A 21,485-nucleotide genomic window follows, 5' to 3' on the forward strand; every position below is an offset into this window, starting at 1 on the left:
CAAATTCCCCCAAAACAAAAAAATAAAGCCTTTGTTGTTGATGTTTTTTTTTAAATATATATATTTTTTATCTACAAAATAATGTAATTATTTTTGTAATTTCCACAAACCAACCTTTAAACAACTGAAAATACTTTAATAACAAAAAACCACCCTTTTTATTCACACATTTACATTCATGTAAAGTCTTTTCAAGTAATTTCAGATACAGAGAAGGAAAAACGGTACTGATACTTGGCACGTCATTCAAGCTTACAACCATGAATTAATAAACTCTATGAATGAGAGAAAATAAAACTTTTGTTTCCTAATTATAGATAGTGTTTTATAACCACTCTGTAAACACAAAATCTCAGTCAGCTACCTCTCTACTTGTAAGCCTTACAGGTGCAGCAGCCTTGGAGTATCTAGCTTTTTGTCAACTTCTCTGCAGGTGTCCATCAGACTTGAGGAGGATCAGTCGCCTGCTCCTCTGATGAGCATCAAGAACTGCTCTCCAGCAGAGCTTCAAAGTCCGGTGAGCAAACCATTTTGTGTTTGACGTTCCCTAATACAGTCAAGTTACCTGTTTTCCCCTCTGTATTGACAGAGACAAGTTCCTGTGAATAGAAGGGACGGGAAGAAAAGTGCGTCAGAAATGTTTTTAATCGTGCAAATACAACAGATCGGAGGAGGATGTTGGAAGATGGAAATAAATACATTACTCAGAAAAAGACATAAAAAAAACCCTCAAAGAAATAAATTTGTGTTGTACCTGCAGGAAAGAGCAGGATGTTCCTAGAGACACATCGAGCGTCACCTGCCCCAGTATGAGCTGCACTCGGCCAGACTTGCGTACCAGCATCTTTCCCACAACACCCTCCCGTAGATCCTTCAGATTGCAGCTGTTGTCCTCAGCTTTCTCCTCCTGTTTGGTATAAAAACACCACCTACTCAGAAGAACACGACAACATCATGGACTTAAACTTGGACCCCAGCTGTATGCTTACCTCTGATTCTGTTTTCAGGAGCACAGACTGCCCATCCTCTGACTGCACCTCTGTTTTCACCGGCTTGTGCTCTTTTGTGGGAGGCTGGCCGGGCAGCGAGTCTGGTAGCTGAATGAAGAAAAGCTCCTCCGCTTTGCTCAGACTCCATCTGTGCAGCAGGTCAGGGAGTACTTCGGGCTCGGGGAGAGGAGGAGGCCTGAAAGTTGCCTCAGGCTTCTTTATTTCAATTTCCTCTGGCTCTTGTTTCACTGAAGACAAACTTACGATTAATTTCATGATGCTGCAAAGGAAATTAAACAAGTTCTGAGTCAAACGCAGGTACAAACATTTACCTTCAGCTGCAGGCTCCATTGGTTCACAATCCTCCTCTTTCTTCTCATTTTTAATAGGAGCGTCACTAAATTCATCCTTGAATCCCCATCCTGACACAGCCAGGGGGAGCTGGACAGGGCAGCTCCTCTTCTCACTCCGCAGGAAGGGATCATCCACAAACTAAAAGAACACAATAAGCATTGGGAAAAAGATATAATCTTTACTTGTCTAAGCAAAAACTCCATGGAACATCTGCAGGTTGTTCAAAAACCTGCAGAAAGGATTCTGACTAAATCTTCTAAATACATTTAAACCGTTGTTGATCCAGCTGCACCGGCTCCCCACTCAACTCAAAGCCCATTTCAAGATTGTCGTTCTGACGTTTAGAGCTCATCATGGACTAGAACCAGGTTACATCAGTGAACATTTTACAGCTATATGACCCCAGCAAGTCCCTTAGGTCTTATTCTAAAGGTGCTATATAAATGAAATTGTACGTACTTAGTTACGCAAACAAAGATGAGTTAAAGCCAAGAGACTCACGTTGTCTCGTTCCAGCTTGCGCAGGATCTCTTTGGTCTCCTCCTCGGTCTCTCGCTTTTCCTTTTTGATATTAATGATGGGCGAGGGTCCCATGCTTGGAGCGTCTCTCTCGCTTTCATAGCCGCCTGTGTGTGTGGGTGACACAGAATTATGCTCGTTCGATAGAGACTCTGTAAGACACACACGTAAACGATGCGTAAGGAGCACCGGGTCTCCCACCTCTCTTTTTCATCATCATCTCTCCGGGTCCCTGTTCAAAAATGGAGTGCGACTGGATGAGTTCTTGATGGCCTCGGCCCCTGCCTCTCATTCTGGGACCCCGACCTCGATCCGTTTCCTTCCTCTCTCTCCTCTGCCCATCTTCAACTTTTGTTCTAGTGTGAGAAAATAACAGTCAAAGAAACAGCTGGCTTTGGATGTCTGTACTTTATTTATTTAGCGCTTTGGGAACTTACTCTTCTTTAACTTTTCGGCCAATAATGTTGGGTGTAAATGTTTTCTAAAGAGTAAAAAGAAGAACGATAAATGCAAGAGATGAGATAACAAATGTATTCATTTAAAGTTTCCATTTGCGCTTTTTTTGTTGTTGTTGTTGTTAAATGAAGCGAGTGAGTTAGTGAAACAGAGACATATCAGACCTTCTTCACTCCTCCTAATGTGAGGTCTCTGGATCGCATCGTGGGGAGGCGGCCAGGAGAGATGCCAGCTGACGGGCGACGGCTCATCAGGAGTCCTTTGCTACCGCTCCCTCCAGGAGTCGGCACACGACCACTGGGGTCGCCTGAACCTGCGTCCGACATCCTGAATTGGGGCAAAAGCAGGGGATCGACCAAGGGATGGATATTACAAATACTAACATTGTTTCTTATAACATTCTCATATTTATACATAACACACATTTCAACAGTCAGCATGCCGATTGCCAAGGGTTACAGTCCTGTATCAGACTACCAATCACAGTATGTAGACATGGCCAAATTGGCCTTGCAAGGCTACTTACTGCTACTGCCTATTGATTATTTATGTATGAACATTTTTACATTGGTACTTATGCCTCTTAGCACATTTTAAACTCTACTTCCACGAAGACTGGAAATGGTAAGTAGAATAGGTCTTGAAAATGATACATATAGATATATTTAACTAAATTATTCTCTCTGTTATGATTAAAGGACAGGACATGTGAAAATCTCCACAGTTTTGCTGTATTTGAATTAAACTAGCTACTGATTTTATTTAATGGTACAGCTTGCCCCATTGGCCCAATGCAGCATGAAAGCTGAAATAGAATTTTCTTAAATTTTTTTAATTAAAAACTTAATGTTAAAAAGTATTAAATGTTTATATTATATAGTATTATATGTTTAAATATGACTTCAGATTTTAAAGGGTGAATATAGACACATATTAAGTATTTCTTACTCTACTACCACATCCTGCTCTATAAGACCGCAGAACATACTGTTGACATGATTGATTCATGTAGTATTTACTTATTAATTTCGTTGTAATATACATTATCTTTTAATCTGAACACAGACAAAAATGTAAATCTGAGCTTCTACTTTTTTGTTTTTACTAAAGTAGCGCTTATAACACTGTGACATAAATTACTGACAAGTTATTGTATCACTATAAACAGAGATCCTGCAGACACATTTTTATTTTTAGAAATGATTTTACAAGACAACCTCAGCAACACGTGGCCACATTCCAGTGAAATACAACGACACAGGACACTTTGTTTTAACTCTCAGGATGAACTTTTAACAGGCTGTGCTTTCTCGCCTACTTACGTTATTGTCCCTCTGACGTCCTTATGAAATATTAATCCAAAACCCCAGAGTCATTACAGTTTCTACCAGTGCTGTGTGGGACACTGCATGACAGTGTTGATGATTCTGCAGCACGGCGCCATGACACTTCCGCATTTGTCACCGTCCACTCAGTTCACTTGGATCAAACCTGCGCAGAAACATGCGCATGTTCACCACGAAACTCAATAGACCGGCATACATTAATACATTTAGATCGACTTATGTATGTATGTGAAAAATGTTATTTTACCGACATATAAATATGCTTTGTTATGCAACACAGCAGTAGCTACTCACCGATGCTCATAATCATAAGTAAACGGAAGAGGCCGTTGTTCGCTTCAATGCGCAGATGTGAGTAGGTCAAACACAGCTTAATCACTATATTACACTTTGAAATTTATTAGGATCCCTTAATAATCTCATAATATAATACTGTTCTAGTTAATTGAACTTCATTTTAGGCAGCAGGGTGTGAAAAGGTTCTCCTGACCTGTAATTGTGTAAATACATAATATAGAATGTATAATATAGAAGATGCAGAGAAGGATGAGAGAAATACGAAGCAGGAAAGGACAAACTAATTATACCAAATTGAAAATTTGGTATTTGGTCCATGCAAAAGTCTTGACACACCCCTCATTTCTTTATATTTTGTTTCCAAGAAGTCAGACTTTCTGCTAATTTTTAAGCAGTCTTGAGCAACAGTTCCCTGGGCTTTCTGAAGGTGATTCAAAGCTTTTCTTTGGAGATCTGCTGCTTTCTGGTTCATTTTCATTTCGGTTTGTCTGTTATTTGTAGCCACAACACTTGAACCACTGTTGTGTATACACATAACAGACCAGTTAGCAAATAATCGTGTTTCATTTGGCATGAAATTTTAAATTGTGTCTTTAGGTACTTTGTTACTAGTTCCTGTTTCTTTTGTTGAATCTACAAAATATGCCAAACGCAACACAGTTTGACAAACATAAAATACTATTACTGGGAGTCAGCAAAGTGGTTCCCAAAGAAGTATAAGGTCATATCTGGCATATCTTAACATGGTGTCCTTAAAAAATTTGAGCAAACTGGACAAGTGAAGGGCTGAAGAAGTAAGATAAGGTAAGATAAGATAAGATAAGATAAGATAAGATAAGACAAGATAAGATAAGCTTTATTAGCCCCACACATGGGCAATTTGTTGTGTCACAGCAGAAAGTCGACAGTGCAAAGTTACAGTAGCAAAAATTAAGAAAAACACTGGAATAGGATAAGATAATAAGAATAAGATACTATATGCAATAGAATAAAATACTATGTTGACAGAAAAAAGAGAATTGCACTTAGTATTATTATGTGCTGAGAATAATCCATCTATTCAGAGAAAATGCCAAGTTGCTAATAAAACTTTTTATGGAGTTTGTTCATAATTTGGTGGACACAGATTCTCCCAGTATGTGGACTGAACATGTGTGTAATACATTATTCTGGGAGCATCCGCTTATGTAAATGTAGTAATAGTATATTCCTCCTAGGGGTGCCACAGATTTTTGGTACCCCCGGTCGAACAGTGCCTGGTCCCTTTGATAAGGGAAGGACCTCTCGGCAAATACTTGAATGAGACTAGAATAAATTTACAATATTTGTTTTAAAAACACAACTCAAATATGCCAATTTGTAAGCATAATTGAAATATAAGAGACATTCTGAACACCATAACATGGGGCCAAATTCTGCTTTCTCTACACGCACACCTACCGCTCTCCTAAAAAACTGGTTATTCCCATTTCTGAAGCAGGGAAGGTTATTTGGACAGAGGCTGTCATGGCATGACTAATGATGGATGATTGCAGTTTAATTATACTCTAGGGGTATCACTTATCAGTGGCTGTCTGGAAATAAATGAAGCTTTTCAATACGCCACACAGTGTGTGGAATTAAGGCACTATATCTTTGTCATTTTTTTTTAAATAAAACACAGTGAAAGGATTTCACTAGCACTATAAATTCATCCCTTTGTTATCTCTCTTTAGCCTACACTCATGTCTATTGTTTTAGTAGCAGATTATACGCGTTAATCTGGGGAGGGTCTCTTTAATCTCTGATGCAATCCTAAATTAAGTTGTCCAGTGAGGTCGAACAGGCTCAAAAAAAAAAAAAACCCATCACACAGAAAATGAATGCAAGTGGAAATCTGATTACTCAGGACTTAGATAGTGGCATCCCCCGCCTCCGGATAGGCTAGAGGGAGATGCCCTGTGGAGTTGGTCCATATGGCATGACAGTTGGCACATGTATGTTTTTTGAGGTCTTGACAGGACTCTGTGTAATTTTATGGGCCACCACTCACAGTGTAATTTGTTTAGAATAATGTGTGGCAAGTTGAGTGCGCAAAAAGCAGTTATTCTTTCTACCTTCAGACTCCCAGAGCCCAGACTTTCTCCATATCTGAGAGGTGACATTTATGTCGGCAGTTCAGTGTTCAGATTAGAGTATATTTGGATTTTGTGCTTCGGGGCAGATTTACAAGCGAGTGATGTGATGTGCTGTGCACGGTTGGCTGGCGAAAGCTCCGATGCTGCCGAGGTACACTGAGTGTCTCGCTGCGGTCACACTGCAACTGGAAAAATCTTCTTTTTTTTTTATCCCTTCTTTCTGTATTTCAGCTTTTAATTTATCCTTTATGGGTGCAGAGGAGTCAAGTTATCATCGTGCAGCGCTCAGAGCGAAAAATGAGATTGGGAGGGGGGGAGAGAGGGAGGCAGGGAGTGGGAGGTGGGGGGGTTAGAGTGTTTGTGTGACACAGAGAGAGAGAAACAGACGGAGAAAGAGGAAGAGAGGAGGCTGTGTGTTCGTTTCACCTCCTAATCAGTTTTCCTGGGGGATCTATCATCGGCTGCACGATAGCAGGCAAGTAGAAAGCGAAATAAGACGACCTTCTACCATCTCAAATTTGAGCCTCATACAAGTAAGGAATTTTTTTTTTTACATTATTCTTCACGTTACATTATTCTGAGTCCCAGAAAATGAATCAATTTATTAAACGAGTCTATTTACAAGTTGTTGACATCAAATGATCTTATCCTGGGTGTGAGTGAGTGTGTGTGTGTTTTCTCCAAATATATTTGACATGAAGTCAGATGAATGCAGCAGATGCTGGAGTTTTATTTGCAGATTGTTATTCTCTTGTTATTCTCTTATTCTCTTCCCCCCCCTGCCAACTTTGGGTATTTATTAAATCCCACCAATGACATTTTGCGTGTGACTGCGAGGACATTTCACACGGCAGCCCTGACTGATTCGTGTAAAGAGATTGGGCGTCATTCTCCTAAATGTCAGTGCCAACTGTGCATCGCTTCAAACTACTTTAAGGAAGAGATAATATTTCCATTTTCATACCCGGTGACTGCCTTTTCAGCATCCCAGTTTAAGAACTAAAGCGAGAAGATTGCGCCTTTTCCCTCCCCTCTCGCCTAGCTATGTAAATGTCTTTTAAAGTATTCTCCTCAAAGAAGAAGAAGAAGAAATGTGGCTTTGAACCACAGAGCTGCTTTCTATGCCCTGCTCCATATGCATGATTACAGCACAACATCTGTGTGTGTGTTATGTACTTCAGCCAGAGATGTGAACTGTAGCCTAATTATGCACTTCTAGATGAATTATGAGTTATGATGTGTACTCATAATAATTATTAGTTAGACCAAATTGCCTTATTTGGAGCAGCTGTCTGTTAAAGCTGGTAATGTGGTGGAGATAATCGGCTTTTTTTTCTAAGTGAGAGAAATGTAATTGTGTGAATGGTATGGCAACCTGAATTTGAACTGTGTTCACATCTCTGCCATCCAAAAGTGGAGCATATGTAGACGCACGGGGAGCTTTGATGACTTGTCCTGAGAGAATCTTCTGTTGCCCCAGTTTCTATCTCTGAAAAAAAAGGCACACTATGGCAAGAAAAGAGAACAGCAGCTGGAAAACAGACGCGTGGACCTGCACGTGCACGGTGCGGCTCCCTGCCCCGGTTGCCCGTGTGCACGAGCCATCGCACAAATTTCACAGTTCACAGGCTTTAATGAGCTACCGCAGCCTGTCCATCACACTGACGGGTGGGGCGCACCTTTGCAGACCCGGCAATCAGACAATGACTCTAAACCAGGCAATTTGTAGGATCACAGGGACCACAACGGGGGGAGTTATTTTTGAACACATATTTGCCACGTGCTCACTGTGCCAGGGCTAATAAGAGAAATATGCAAAATGCTGCTTTGGTGTTGAAAATACTGCAAGAGATCAGTAAATATACTGTAGCTGTGGAGGAGACTGTTGCAGTAACAATAGACTGATGAAAACTGCAAGCAAGCTGGGATAAACAGGAGCACTGTGGACACACTGAAGAGAGTTACCATCATTTAAGAGGAGGGTAGGTGACAGTTAATGGGACAAACACAGGCTGGCCAACAAATTGCTTCCAGCCTGATACTCAAGGCTATGTGCAGCAGCCTAGATCGAACTGCTGATGGGCAGCTCAGGAAATATGATCATACATCACCTGCTACAGATGCTTAAACCTCCCTACTTTCCTTGAGCTGTAAGGAGTCGCGTCGCTGGCAGTTTTGAAAAGGAGCGGATTTCAGCAAGGAGACAGAAATGTTTAGAAAGTTTTCCCTTTTACGTTTGAATGCCTGCTGACGGGTATGGAAAGGTTTTTGTTTGTGACCCCTTTGCGAATTACAGGAGAAGATTGAGGGAGGCAGCGAGACGTGTGGTTGCTGAGAGACTGCTGTAGGTGGATTATGAAATGCACGGGGGGAAAACAGGGGCCAGTCACTCAGCTGGGAGCGTATTGAGTTGTGCAATGATGGGAAATGTCAGTTAAGGGAGGAAGGGGGGGCAGTGAAGAAAGAGCTTGGACACAGATCTCTAAATGAAAGGTTAATTTGATTCAGCTGAGGTGTTTTGTTTTGAACTGTTGTACAGTGACACAGTTTAATCTCTTAGCAGATATCCCCCACCCCCATCTACAGCACCAGTATTACATCGCCTTATTACAATCTAACTCAGTGCTTTTATCTCTAATTCTAATGGCAGATTACAGACATGGATGCTCCCCTTTCGACCCCCTGTAATATCCAGATTTGTGAGGTGACCTGCGACTCCTTCCGGATCATGTGGGACATGACCCCCGAGGACACGGCCAGAGCCACACACTTCTTCATCGACTTAAGCCGCAAGGCCAACAGGGACCCCAACCGCTTCAAACACAGGGTTTGATCATTCTGTAACTCCAGCATGACCTCACATACCTTTCCCCCACCTCCTCCCCGAAGGCAGCCCGCTCTGTATTGGTGTCATCTAGACTCATGCTCCAGATTCACACCGGTCACAGTGTTCGTCTTCATCATCCGTTTACTGTGCGTCATTTCCTAATTAACAGCGGGCAGCACGAACGAGGCAGGAAATCATTCGATTTTCATCGACGTCTGCTTTGCTGAGCAGATGACTGCCTTACACGTTGTTACTCGGAACACAGAAAACTGTGGTTGTGCCCTTTCAGTCACTTCCAATACAAGCGAAAAGGAAAATGTGTGCAGTCAACAGCTTCGGGCCAGTGACTCACTTGCACATTGTTTCTTTTATTATATATTTTTTTGAAAGTGGACAAAACCTGACAGATTCAGCTGCAGCATGGAGACGTTTTCATGTTAATTCCTTCCCATGTGCATGGTTAAATTTGTTAATTTAAAAGATTTCATGAAACGCAGATATAATGTGACAACAAATCTTTTTTTTAGTTTTATCTTTAACATTGGTCAGAGTCTATTAATCTTGAGCATAGGGAAGAGATGTGTAGCTACCAGCTTCTTTCCATCTGCTCTCTCTGGGTCATATTAAATATATAAGACATATCTTCATTTGCTCTGAGCCATGCTAGCAGCTCAGACCCACAGAACGGCTGGAACTCCTGTTGAACTTAGTTCCACTTAAAGTTAATCTAAACATTATTCCAGCTATGCAGCATTTTCAGTGTGAGCAAGATAGATTGCTGACTTGGATGAATTTTAGAAATACACTCATGCAGTGTGCAGTTCCACAGAAGCTGGTGAACTCCTTTGTAGTTACCAGAACCTCTATGTTACTCATACAGCCCGGTCTGATTTTCATTCAGCACTGACGTCCCAATTAAAGACAAACATAACATGACTCAACACAACAGCAGTTCATATCTGTACCTGAAGTGCTGAGTCACCTCTTACAGTGCAAGGCGGAAAAAGAACTCTTCACTTCATGAACTCGTTTTATCTCCTTTACCAGCAAAAACTTCATTGCTCATTTCCTGTAGCTGCTTATGAGGCCTTTGTGGACTCTGAGATTTCATGACTGTGCATCTTCTCTTCAGGTCACAGTCGCATCTCAAATGGGCTAAAGTCATGACTTGGCCATTCTGAAACCTGCAGCTTTTCTGTGGTTCATTAAGTCGCTGTTGATCATCATCTTGTTAAGGGTTACTTCTGTCCCCCCGCCAGCACTATGAGCTATTACTCAGACATTAAAAATAAACTGTGTGATAATTAAACTTAAACTTAATGATGAAACCCTACTAACTCCAAAGACTTCAACAGCTATGCATTCCCTCTTCCCTGCTCCACACATCCAAAGCCACCACAAGCTTTATTCTCTATTTATACATTTCAAAACCTTTTTTTTCCTTCTAATCATCTTTTAAATTTTCTTCCCTTTTGTCCTCGTGTTCTTTTTAATAGTTATACTGATGGCATGCCTGTAGCCTGAAATAATGATAATGAAAAGAAACAGTTGCTATCTCCGCAGATGCAAAATGCCGACTGTAATTATGGCATATTATTGCAGCACGCATTCACAAACTGAAAAGTGCTTTTGTGAAGTCAAGGCAGGGGTAGTACTGAGCGAGCTCTTCTTAGATGGAGGATATGATTTCTCTCTGATACACGAAGAGGCACAAACAAACTTGCATCAGAGATGTTGCTATGGATATATGGACCTCTGAGCCTGTAGTAATTAGCTGTGCTGCTCAGAGGCCTTGGTCAAAACGAAGCTGCTGTTTTGATTAGATGTATCCTAGTTACAGCAGCTGGGGCTTAAAAATGGAATCTCACATTAATAAAGGCAAAGTTTATGGAAGGAAATGCTTGACTAACAATTGCATCTACATCGGCTTTGAAATGTAAATGATGGATGCGGCAGACCGTTAAAGGCTTGCATCCTGTACCCTGGTGTCACCTGTTTCCTGCTTCATTCTGCAGGATGTGCCGACCAAGCTGGTGGCCAAAGCCGTGCCTCTCCCCATGGCAGTGAGGGGACACTGGTTCCTCAGCCCGCGGACAGAATACTGTGTTGCTGTTCAAACTGCTGTCCGACAGCCAGATGGTGATTACTTGGTGTCAGAGTGGAGCCAGGTGGTGGAGTTTTGCACTGGGGGTAAGACATGCACTCATGTGTTGTGACTAAAATAACAGTGATTATGCATGCAGTCAAACATCAGAGATCTGACCAAAGTGATACAAGAGAGGAACAAAAAACGCAGCGCACAAAAATGGCAAAACTCCCCCCAAAAGACAACAACCCACAAGTCTGTCTCAGCACTGGATAGTCATTAGCATTTGAAAGTAGTGCAGACTTCAAGTAGTTTCACAGCTTCAAAACTTAAACTTTGCAGACTACGCCATGGAACACCTACAGCAGCTTCTCGACAAGGCCAAGGGCTCAGCGGGGAGGCTTCTGAAATTCTCGGTCTTTTATCGCAACCAGCACCCAGACTACTTTGATTATGTCAGGTAGGCACTTCACTCTTTCTCTATATTATACATTCCCATAAGAACGGAGTGCAATAACTCATTTTCCTTTTCATGTATGGAATTAGAAAGGAGTGTGGAGGTCTGATGCGTCCAGCCCTCAAAGACACCAGTGGGAGTCACGGCTCACCCATCAGCGGCAAACTGCACGGAGTCTTCTTCAGCTGCAACACAGAGTTTGATACAGGGCTCCCTCCCAAAGACTCCCCGTATGGACCCCTGCGGTTTCAGATCCCGGCTGGACACCTGCTAAACCCCAACATCTGCCTGTATTTTGCAGACTTCTACTGCATGTACACGGCCTACCACTATGTGGTGCTGGTGCTCGCCCCTGTTGGCTCAGAGGGAGATGCCTTCTGCCGCACCCGCCTCCCTATGCTGGACTTGGCTTCCAACCCCTTTCTGACTTACACTGCCCCTCAGAGACCCGGGGAGGAGCCCTTGTACTGCCACGCCAGCGACGTCATTCTCGAGGTGCTGTTCACCGAGCCGGTTCACTTGGATCAGGGCGGCGTGGAGCAGATCAGCGGGCACCAGCTTATGAGTCTGACCACCGCCAATGCCAAGAAAGACCCGAGCTGCAAAGTGTGCAACATCAGTGTGGGACGCTGAGGGAAGCGCTGGTGCAAAACTTGAAGTGTGCAAGTCTGCAGCGAAGACAGACGCTGTGATGCAAAAAGATGGTTGAGCCCATCATGTGTAGGTCAGAACACTGTGGAAAGAGTCACCTCTCAGGGTGCACTCGTGCTGCTTTCCCTCCTCCCTCCTGCCTGGACCAGATAGTGTATTTAAACTAGAAGACTTATAAAAGTGTGTATAGCATTACTCCATCCTAATCACAGCTGGAAATACAATGAACATGCATCCATTACAAAAAAATGCACTGAAAACACAGCAGGCTTAAGAAGACTGTTTTTTCTGGCATCATCATGGTGTTGTGTCTTTTTTTTCTTTTTCTTTTTTTTAAAGTTTTTCCCATTTTCCCTTTGATGTGTTTTTTTTTCACAGCTGACATTTTGACTTGTTGCAGTAGGGAAAATCAGGCAAAGTCATAGTCAAGGTGAGGTTTTTCTAATATGGACACTTGCTCATTTCCATAGCTTAGTCAGCCATCATCAGTCCTCCTGCTCTTTCTCTGCTGTGACAAGTCAAAGCTGGTGTGACGGCGTGTAAACTGTTTTTTTTTTCCTGTGGAGATTATTTCAGCTTATTGTGATCACCTCTCAAACATGTGTCTCCTACAAAATGAAGTCTAATCACTTATACTACACTGAAACATGAACGTTAGTTTCCAGCATCCTTGCTGAATACTTTCCTGCTTCACTTTAAATGTAAGGTTGTGACTAAGAAATTGTTGCAGGAAAGACTTTTTACTGCAGAACTGTGTGATACTTTGTAACACTAAAAGCCATTAGGAGGCGGTTCAGTGTTTGAACATAAGAGAAAGGTAATGAGGAAGCTCTCAAAGCTCCCTGCAGTCGCTCTTTGGCAGCTGTGCTAAGATTAGCGGCTTCTGCTATTGGCCTCCTGTTTGTCCCTGCCCAGTAATCTCTGACCTACATGGGAATCCCAGAAATGCCTAAAGTGAAAGGGATCCCCTCCCTGTTGCACAACAATAATTCATCCTGTGGTAATGGGCCAAAATGCAGGACACGCCAGCAGAGCGTGGACAGTGTGTGATGCTTAATGTGAAAGGAACTGACACCAAAACTGACCTGTTTTAAAGACACTTTTACAATATAAAACTGTTACTAAGCAGTCTAAACATGATCAAAAATCAAAGAAGTAACATTTCACAGAAAAACACAAAAATGTACACTAAACCTTCACCCAGGACTGATATAGTATACACGAGGGGGAAAAAACAGGATCACTTTTAGGTTGAGTGAGTCATGCCCTTTCACTTTGATTCTTCCCATGGCACAGATGTGAGTTCACACTCACTGTAATGCTGTAATTTTGTCCATCGTTATTGTCCCAAAAAGGCTCGCTGTGCCCTCCTGGCAAATAACTTAAACAGAACTCAATCTTCCTTTTCGCATCTAGCACTTTAGGAATGGTAATGTCAAATTCAAAGATGTCCGTCTGAGGTCCTCCGAAGCGTTTCTGCAGGTATGTGCAGGGCACGTCTCTGTAGCTCTGCCACGAGTCAAAGGTGATGCGCACACGCACATCCTTCTGGTAGCTGACATTCCTAACTCTCACGGTACCCCGGAGGGCCTTCTCGCTGATACTGCAGTTCTCCAAGATGACCATGCTCTCTGCCAGCTTGGCTCGAAAGGCCTGGAAATCTGCAGATGGCTGCGGGAAGCCCAGTTTGAGCCGTGTTCCTGGGCAGCAGGTGCTGACTGTGCAGCTGTAGCCATCCTCTGTCATGCTGCCCAAAGACTGCAGCGATGGCAGCACGTCGAGGTCAGACTGCTCTTCTTCGTCGGAAAACACTCGCACGGCTGTTAGAGACAATCCCCGCGAGTCGGCAAAAACCACACGTTTGCTCTTGATTGGGAACAACACATCATCGCCGTCGTCCAAGTCATCGAGGAAAGGTGAGGAAGGACGGGGCAGAAAGACTTGGCTCAAGATGTCAGAGGATAAGTGCTCTGAAGCTGGAGGACGGATGCAGGATCGCTGGGGTTTCAGGATGGGAACCCAGACATGAGGACACAGTTGTTTACGCTGGTTCAAGCACAGCCTGACAGCAATCTCCAGCAGTCCGGCTGACCGAGCCATCGACCCAAAGCCAACCACTGGCAGGACACTAACAAGAAACACACGGGGACCTCAGTACTGACTGGAAATGTGAATATATCTTTGTATGTATCGCAGTTGTGTCATTACATGTTTATGCAGGGCTTTTAAGGAAGGCATCATAATGTGAAAGTGATCTGATAAAAAATATGATGGTAATTTTAATTTAACCCCTAAAGAAGTTGTGCAAGCTAATCTGCACAGTTTGTGTGTGTGTGTGTGTGTTGTGTCTGCTTACGATGTACTGGACATCTCCATGCTGGTATTCCTATGCTGAGTGATGGGAATATTGTCCTCAATGTTTGGAGTTCTGGAAAACAGAAAAAAAATCTGTCACAATTAGAACAAAATCTGTATGTAAAAAAGAAAAAAAATTGCACACAAAGATTGGTATGTGACAACATGCAACAATCTTTGTGTGTAATTCTGACATTTAAAAATGTACTTACAATCTCCCATGAGTAGCGTGTTGTAGTCGTGTTGTCAGTTGTTCCCCACAGGAGAATCTGGCACAACGCATTTATATGACCTCAGTTTAGATGTCATATTGTAAACTCCACCCTCTTCGCTGTCCTGGCCAATCAGCTTGTGACTTTGTTTCTCTTTATGTCTAAATAAATAATTTAATTATGGGAAAGAAACATATGAACACACCTAAATGTTAACCATGTATATTTATGTGAAGTTAAATATTTGTATCGTCACCTTGCACATTCATTGTCCAGTGTTGACGATGTGCATTAAGTACATAAAAGTCTTCTTTGTGTAATTCCACTCTGCAATATGGAAACTATCCAGGTCATCCTGCCCTTTATTCTCACACCTGTTAGTGGACACAGATCCCACAGAGGCCTGGGCATGGCTCCAAACCTTTGCTATCTAGCGCCTGCTCTAAAGGGATCACTGCCCCACGGTCCATCAGCATGTGCAAACCTGAGGAGGGCCGGATTACAAACAACTCTCAGCAGTCTGGTCACTTAGCCGAGGAAGCTATTCAGGAATCAGTCCATGTGCGTATGCGAGTATATCGAGTTCCACACATATCCACACATGGAAGACCTATCTTTACTGAGACTGGTGCCACCAAACTACAGGACATTTTTATGACTTTACAATTACCGTGAAATGATTAAAAACTGGTACAAATGTCAAGATTCTACAAAGCCTAAAAAAATGGTGTAGTGTTTAATAAATGCAATTCTTTCACAATCATTTTATTTTTTCTCCAAGTCACATTTCAAACTATCTTCGATGCCTGAGGGAATATTTATTTTATTTTCCAACATTTTAATAGGAATAATAACAGGCCCGTTCCCCTCAAAACCACACTGTATGCTATCAGACATCCAAATCAACTTGATTTGTTCCTGATTTTACCAGGTCAAGGCACACACTATATGACATTAATCAGAACATCAAGTAACATTTCTTCTCCAGGTCTTCTATGAATGCAGTTTAAGAGTTAGACAGTCGTCTTGATTACTCTGTGTTGCTAAGCCCACTCTTTCAATCCATTGTTAGTTCTAATTACTGGTGAATTTATGTGAAGGCAAACAATAAGCACTGATTGCTCCCGCTGAAACACTTACATAACAATGCTATCATAACATCTTTTAGGTTAAAGTTTAAAGCAAAGTCAAAAAGGAAACTTTCAACATGTGAAAAAGAATAATGTCACGATGTACAACAGCTACATGAGCATTAACAGGATAATCTATGACATTAAAGCATGTTAATTCAAGTGTGAATGTCCTTAAATCACAGCAAACAAACCCTGATCTTGCAAAGATGCATGCACATCTAGCATGAGCACCTCGGGATGGAAGGCGTTATGATGCCAAGTGAACTGATGAAATTTCACCGTCGGGTCATCTGATGCATCCGGTTATTGAGCAGCTGAGAAATCATCCAATAACATGAATCATTTGGATGGAGCAACATGAGGAGTAATGAATAAACAGATTAGACAGAGCTGTCTTTATCAGTCACACGCACACCAACGTACTACACAACAAAGCATATATCATGACATGATTAAAAAGATCCAAAAATACAAACTCAGCGCTGCAAAAACCTAGTTTAGTAAACAGGGTTCATCCGCAGCTTTTAGTTCCCGCTGGCAGTGACCTCGATTGTGTCCCCCCACCCCCACAGAATTAAATTCTGGTGCCATGGTGCTACAAACGTCCCTATATTTACATCCTAAAAGTCAGTCCTTATTCTGGATGAAAGGTGAGGATGAAGGGCATGCTTCCTGATGTGATCTCTGCGCAGTCTTTATTTCAGGAATGTCTCCTGGATCCACAGTAATAAGCAACCTGCAACATATAAAAGACCAATATTAATTGCACTTGACTGTTAACTGTAGTTTAGTTTAGAGAAGACAACTAAAATTTGTTGTAAACACATCATGGTGCTTTAAAATTTCAATGTTGGTTTTTTATTATCTGTTGCCAAGAGACAATGAACACTCAAAAAGGGAAAAAAGGAAAGAGAAAAAAGTAAGCGCTAAAAATAAATCCAGATGTCACCGCAAAGCCACGGCTTATGTAAGAGCTGCAGAAATGAATTATTAGATGCCTGTAGAAGAGGGTGTGAGGGCAGTATTGAGTTAATGACAAAGATGGCTCAGTCAAGGCTCGCTGGTACTGACCTTTTCATTCATATCAACTGCACAGCTCCGCTTGACACAAGTGGAGCTATAGTTCGATAACGCATTAGGTGCTGAGAGCCCTCGTCGAGATCCACGACATACTCTCTGATAGAAGAGACACAGTGGAGATTTTATCAGTTTAGTATCTATACAGAAAAAGGTTAGTGAATGCAAGAAGGCAACACTGCCACCTACTGGATGCCTAAATAATAGCACATAAAGAGAAATATTGACAAACAAACCTCTGATCCTCCGTTTCAGGCTCTACCAGGATGTTTTCCTGTCTCTCTTTCACTCGCAGAAACACAAAGGAGTCCAGGCAGGGCTCAGGCACTAACATTAGGATACACAGTGGTGAAACGAGTGCAATGGTCAGTGAAAATGTCACAGCAAACGTCACCATCTGTCTACATGGGCTAATAGTATCACCATTTTAGACACAGAATGACACCTTACCTGCTTTGATCATATCCACAGTCTGTAAGTTGGATGGCATGCGCTTCAGTGCTACAGCCTTTAGGTAGCTTTCAGTGTTGGCATAATACCTGCAAGCCAGATGTGTTGGCGTGTGATTTTTTTTTTTTAAAAACCCCAAGTGTTGCAAGAACCGCAGCGGTTTAAACGACTTTATTCCAGCACACTCACTCTTTGGCAAAAGCAAACTCCTCAGGCGAAAGCAGAGACGGCTCGCCCTCACCCCGAGACTTCTCTCTCTCCAAGACATGTGGGAAATACTTTTCAATCTAGACATAAACAGCACAAAAGGGGAGGCATATGTCACCAACAGCCACCAAGTGAGACAAAACTCAGTTTTGTGGCGCTGACCCAACCGACCTTCTGCAGACGAGAGCGCAGGTAGCTGCTGAGAACGTAGCGGATCCTGTCTATTTCCATGCGATGGATGCTGGCCTTTGCATCGCCTTTCTTCACCCGCTGCAAGTTGGACTCCTGTTGGTGACAAAACTGTCAGAAATTAAAGGGTCCTTTTATTCAGGTCTACTCAGAATGACCAGAAAAGCAACAGCCCTGGGATATGTTTGAATATCACAGTGTTAATACCATCCTAATCATCTGAACTGAATGAATCTCCACAGCTGGATGTATAGTAATGTAATCAAGGTCCTACTGACAGGCAGCAGCTTTAGATAGTAGTTTGCCACAGAGCAAACCACATTGCCCTGAATTGTTTGAGATTTTATTTTGAAGCCACCACATTACATTTGACATGACCATCAAAGTCTTGATATCAATTGCAGGTCTTCCTATAGATCAATTTATCCATACTAATAAAACTAAATCATAAGAAAACCAGCAATGAAGTGCTGATCTGTCAGGTGACAGAAGAAATTAAAACATTTTTGTAATAATTCAAGTAAATGAACAAAAAGCAGAAATCTCAGATATTCCCGAATTCAACTTCTATATTTTGAACATTTGATGATGTTTTTTGACCCACTGAAAAGTAAATTACTTTCTTTAAACTCCAACTGAAAAATAAATTAATTTGTGTGTATAAAGTGGCATTTTGAGCTCTAGTGAATTGTAATGGGTATTTTTCTACAAACCTTTGCTTTTTATGGGTTAAAAAAAAGCAAAATTCACAGTTTAGAAGAGGTGGAATGCACCTACTTTTGTTTGTTGTTTGTTAAGACACTTAACATTGACCTATGAATCATCCGAGCACGAAAAGGTACCGAATTCGAAGGAAAAGCCAGTAATGCGTCTACAAAAACAACAGACAACTTAGCAAAGAAGCTATTTTAACGTGTTACTTTAGGGACTTTGCTACTGGGAGCCTGTAGCAAAAAACACATTCTTTGTTTTCAATCCTTTAGTTGAATCTATTAAAAATGCCAAAGAAAAAAAACATTTTACAGGTATGAAATTATATTTCTACACCAACAAGATGATTCTCACTGAGCTACTAACCATTGAGAATCAGCTTGGTATATCTCAGCATGTGTGCCATTAAATAAAATTGTGCAAACTGGACAGGTTCTTTTCTGAACAAGTCATTTTTCAGCATGGCAATGATCCCTAACACACTGCCAATGCAGTAAAAGCATACCTGGATGGGGAAAAAAAACAAAAAAACCCCCCCAAACATAAAAAACAAAAACAAAAAAAAACCCCACACAGTGGAACACTATCAGTCATGGATTGGCCTCGACATTATTGAAGCAGTGTGGGATCATGTTGACAGAGAACAGAACAAAAGGCAGCCAACATCAAAGAGCTTTTAATGTCCTTTAAGAAGTCTGGAGAACAATTCCTGAAGATTACTTAAAGAAATTACAAGAAAGCTTGCCCGAGAGAGTTCAGGCTGTGTATAACATAAAGGTGGTCATACGGAATATGGACTTTCAAGCTCATTAGAATTGTACCAACTCTTTTGCCTTACATTCTGCATGTCAATTTCACTACATCATAGCAAAACATAAAGAAGTGAGAGGTGGCTCGAGACTTTTGCACAGTACTGTATATAGTTTTCCCTCTGCTGCATTTGAATCAGTCATGCACATTCTCATAGGTTGCAGTCCTTCGCGTTTCAGTTGCTGTTTTGCAATTCAGAAACTCAACTATAACCATGCATGCTGCTGAACATTAGAAACAACCCACACCGCAGGAGGTATTCCCCGGGTAGTTTACCATATGAGTCAGCTGCTCCATCACACACTCCACCACCTCTGATTTGTTCTCCAGCAGCTCCGGTGAGAACTTCTCATTTAGCCAAGCCTGTGGGCGACACACACGGACACAACAGTGAAGACGGTGCTGAATATCTAATAGAGGTGAAGAGTCTGCACGTCAGGGGAATAATCTGGCCTACTTCTTCCAGTTTAGCGATCAGCTCCGCCGGGGTCATAACATCCTCCTGGGTGTCATCCTGGTTGAAGTCGCTGCCGTCATCAGACAAAGCGTCCGACATGGTTTTCAGTAAAAATACAACGTTTCACCAAAACGCAGAATATCTCTTGAATTAAAAATAAATTAATAATAAAAACAGAGCAATTAAAACTGAATAATATGAGGGAAAATGTACCAATGCGACTACTACTGTCACAGCAGCCACAAGTTAGCGGAAAAACTCGTTGTTTATTCGCGCCACTGGGATTCTTCTCGCGAGATTTACAATGTGCCCATTTACCTGAGTTTAGCTTGTCAGGCAAGCCTTCTCGTAGGCTTAGTATAGTTTTTATTAATAATTGGACGGAGCATTCAATAAAAGACAGTAAATTAGTTTCTAGACATTCAGGAAGGATATTGATCGGGGATGTTGAGGATTTTCTGCTACAGGAGCGCAAACTTTAAAAGTTCAATGAGCCCGGTTTTTCCTGAAATACAAAACTGAGGGAATCTAATCTATATAACACGTGCTGTGAATACGAGCAATACACTCAAAATATTGCATGTTGCTGAAGATTGTTGTAAGTAATGCTAGAGTGGTAGAAAGTGGTGGGAGAAGCATTTCTATGGCGTTTTCACGCATCATAATTAGTGGTTATGTTATTGTGCTTATATTGCGAGAGATATCTTTATATAGATTTATTATATATTTTATATATTTACAGATAATTACTGCTAATACTATCAAATATATAACTCAAGCATTAATTATGATCTAGAAAAACCTCATAGAAATGTTTCCTATACCACTAATAGACATAATATAATAGACACTATATAAAAGACAGTGACAGCACAGGGTACGGCATATTCACTCAAGAAATACCAAAAGATTGTGATTATTACAAACACACAAAGAAATAACTGATGCCGTAGAAGTCAGTTTGATTTCCTAAATCAGCATGTCATTCAATTTGATAAAATTTAATTGCCAAAACAACAGTTGCCAGTAAACAGTAAAGGTGCTTTGTATTGTAAAGCAAAGACTCTAAACCAATAAAAAGAAACTCAAACAATCAGATGAATCATTATGAGCAAGCGGCTCCCTTTTAATGGGAAGAAACCCCAGGCAGAACCAGGCTCAGGGAGGCCGTGCCGTGAGTGGTCGGGGATGAGTGGGGAGGGAGGAAGCAAAAACGACACTGCGGAAAAGAGCCAGAGATTAAAAATAACTAATGATTAAATACAAAGCAGCATATAAACACACAGAGTGTGAATAGAGTTGAGTTAAGAAGAAATGCTCATTGCATCATGGGAAGCCCCCCAGCAGCTTAGGCCTATTGCAGTTTAACTAAGGGAGGGTTCAGGGTCACCTGATCCAGCCCTAACTATATACTTTATCAAAAAATGAAAGTTTTAAACCTAATCTTAAAAGTAGAGATGGTTTCTGTCTTCAAAATCCAATCTGGGAGCTAGATCTACATGTTATCTGGGCTCTTAATCTGCAGTTTCATTAGTGTGAATTCAGAGATCATCTGCTTCACTCATTGCAGCTCTTTCAGACAGCCTTACTGCAGTATCTCATTTGTCCTATTTGCTCCTTCTCGTCACTCCTCATTGCACTTGCTTCAAAGTTCTTTCATATTTTTTCCCTGCACTGCAGCCACCATAGTGATGTTCAGTGTTGCACGCTATCAGCATCCTTTGAACTTATCTGGACTACATCAGACCTGCAAGGTTGCAGCTCTCACCACATGCCTCAGACAGC

The 21,485-nt window shown here is 41.6% G+C and overlaps 4 protein-coding genes across 6 annotated transcripts; 1 reads left to right on the top strand and 3 right to left on the bottom strand.

Annotated features, from left to right (window-relative positions):
- Nucleotides 1-119: 119 nt before the first annotated feature.
- Nucleotides 120-3,778, bottom strand: polr3d (polymerase (RNA) III (DNA directed) polypeptide D). Its single transcript, XM_031732018.2, has 9 exons — nucleotides 3,641-3,778; nucleotides 2,483-2,645; nucleotides 2,300-2,343; nucleotides 2,064-2,218; nucleotides 1,845-1,969; nucleotides 1,322-1,481; nucleotides 990-1,237; nucleotides 755-907; nucleotides 120-599 (listed from the first exon to the last, which is right to left on the bottom strand). The coding sequence occupies exons 2-9, from the start codon at nucleotides 2,642-2,644 to the stop codon at nucleotides 483-485; spliced, it is 1,164 nt and encodes a 387-aa protein (XP_031587878.1). The 5' UTR covers nucleotide 2,645; nucleotides 3,641-3,778; the 3' UTR covers nucleotides 120-482.
- A 161-nt stretch (nucleotides 3,779-3,939) lies between these two features.
- Nucleotides 3,940-12,512, top strand: LOC116314125 (phytanoyl-CoA hydroxylase-interacting protein). Of its 2 annotated transcripts, none has more exons than XM_039621272.1 (5): nucleotides 3,940-4,015; nucleotides 8,729-8,905; nucleotides 10,921-11,095; nucleotides 11,334-11,451; nucleotides 11,538-12,512. In XM_039621272.1, exons 2-5 carry the CDS (start codon nucleotides 8,738-8,740, stop codon nucleotides 12,079-12,081), a joined length of 1,005 nt encoding a protein of 334 aa, XP_039477206.1. In that variant the 5' UTR covers nucleotides 3,940-4,015; nucleotides 8,729-8,737; the 3' UTR covers nucleotides 12,082-12,512. The 2 variants fall into 2 exon arrangements, with proteins under 2 accessions (XP_039477206.1, XP_031587881.1); XM_031732021.2 differs by lacking the exon at nucleotides 3,940-4,015 and adding an exon at nucleotides 6,549-6,611.
- A 672-nt stretch (nucleotides 12,513-13,184) lies between these two features.
- On the bottom strand, nucleotides 13,185-15,299 carry zgc:77112 (uncharacterized protein LOC406459 homolog). Of its 2 annotated transcripts, XM_039621271.1 has the most exons (4): nucleotides 14,923-15,299; nucleotides 14,667-14,827; nucleotides 14,456-14,527; nucleotides 13,185-14,227 (listed from the first exon to the last, which is right to left on the bottom strand). In XM_039621271.1, the coding sequence occupies exons 2-4, from the start codon at nucleotides 14,735-14,737 to the stop codon at nucleotides 13,360-13,362; spliced, it is 1,011 nt and encodes a 336-aa protein (XP_039477205.1). In that variant the 5' UTR covers nucleotides 14,738-14,827; nucleotides 14,923-15,299; the 3' UTR covers nucleotides 13,185-13,359. The 2 variants fall into 2 exon arrangements, with proteins under 2 accessions (XP_039477205.1, XP_031587880.2); XM_031732020.2 differs by having other exon boundaries at nucleotides 14,667-15,299.
- A 170-nt stretch (nucleotides 15,300-15,469) lies between these two features.
- Nucleotides 15,470-19,969, bottom strand: gins4 (GINS complex subunit 4 (Sld5 homolog)). The gene is made up of 8 exons (XM_031732011.2): nucleotides 19,701-19,969; nucleotides 19,520-19,606; nucleotides 17,705-17,818; nucleotides 17,516-17,613; nucleotides 17,327-17,415; nucleotides 17,113-17,203; nucleotides 16,871-16,975; nucleotides 15,470-16,535 (listed from the first exon to the last, which is right to left on the bottom strand). The coding sequence occupies exons 1-7, from the start codon at nucleotides 19,797-19,799 to the stop codon at nucleotides 16,879-16,881; spliced, it is 675 nt and encodes a 224-aa protein (XP_031587871.2). The 5' UTR covers nucleotides 19,800-19,969; the 3' UTR covers nucleotides 15,470-16,535; nucleotides 16,871-16,878.
- Nucleotides 19,970-21,485: the final 1,516 nt, after the last annotated feature.

The sequence above is a fragment of the Oreochromis aureus genome, linkage group 12 (genome assembly GCF_013358895.1).
Source record: "Oreochromis aureus strain Israel breed Guangdong linkage group 12, ZZ_aureus, whole genome shotgun sequence".
Lineage (NCBI taxonomy): Eukaryota > Metazoa > Chordata > Actinopteri > Cichliformes > Cichlidae > Oreochromis > Oreochromis aureus.

Bases quoted from the DNA above. Each gene is read 5' to 3' on its own strand.
- polr3d (XM_031732018.2), bottom strand. From the start codon at position 2,644: ATGTCGGACGCAGGTTCAGGCGACCCCAGTGGTCGTGTGCCGACTCCT. The intron at 1,238-1,321 runs GTAAATGTTTGT...GTTTGTCTTCAG, and splicing joins AATGGAGCCTGCAGCTGAAG to TGAAACAAGAGCCAGAGGAA. The intron at 908-989 runs GTAAGCATACAG...TATACCAAACAG, and splicing joins TCCTGAAAACAGAATCAGAG to GAGGAGAAAGCTGAGGACAA.
- LOC116314125 (XM_039621272.1), top strand. From the start codon at position 8,738: ATGGATGCTCCCCTTTCGACCCCCTGTAATATCCAGATTTGTGAGGTG. The intron at 8,906-10,920 runs GTTTGATCATTC...TTCATTCTGCAG, and splicing joins CCAACCGCTTCAAACACAGG to GATGTGCCGACCAAGCTGGT. The intron at 11,096-11,333 runs GTAAGACATGCA...TAAACTTTGCAG, and splicing joins GGTGGAGTTTTGCACTGGGG to ACTACGCCATGGAACACCTA.
- zgc:77112 (XM_039621271.1), bottom strand. From the start codon at position 14,737: ATGCGTTGTGCCAGATTCTCCTGTGGGGAACAACTGACAACACGACTA. The intron at 14,528-14,666 runs GTAAGTACATTT...TCTGTTTTCCAG, and splicing joins CACGCTACTCATGGGAGATT to AACTCCAAACATTGAGGACA. The intron at 14,228-14,455 runs GTAAGCAGACAC...GTTTCTTGTTAG, and splicing joins ATGGAGATGTCCAGTACATC to TGTCCTGCCAGTGGTTGGCT.
- gins4 (XM_031732011.2), bottom strand. From the start codon at position 19,799: ATGTCGGACGCTTTGTCTGATGACGGCAGCGACTTCAACCAGGATGAC. The intron at 17,614-17,704 runs GTCGGTTGGGTC...GTTTATGTCTAG, and splicing joins TGCGCTCTCGTCTGCAGAAG to ATTGAAAAGTATTTCCCACA. The intron at 16,976-17,112 runs GTTTGTTTGTCA...CTCTTCTATCAG, and splicing joins CCTGAAACGGAGGATCAGAG to AGAGTATGTCGTGGATCTCG.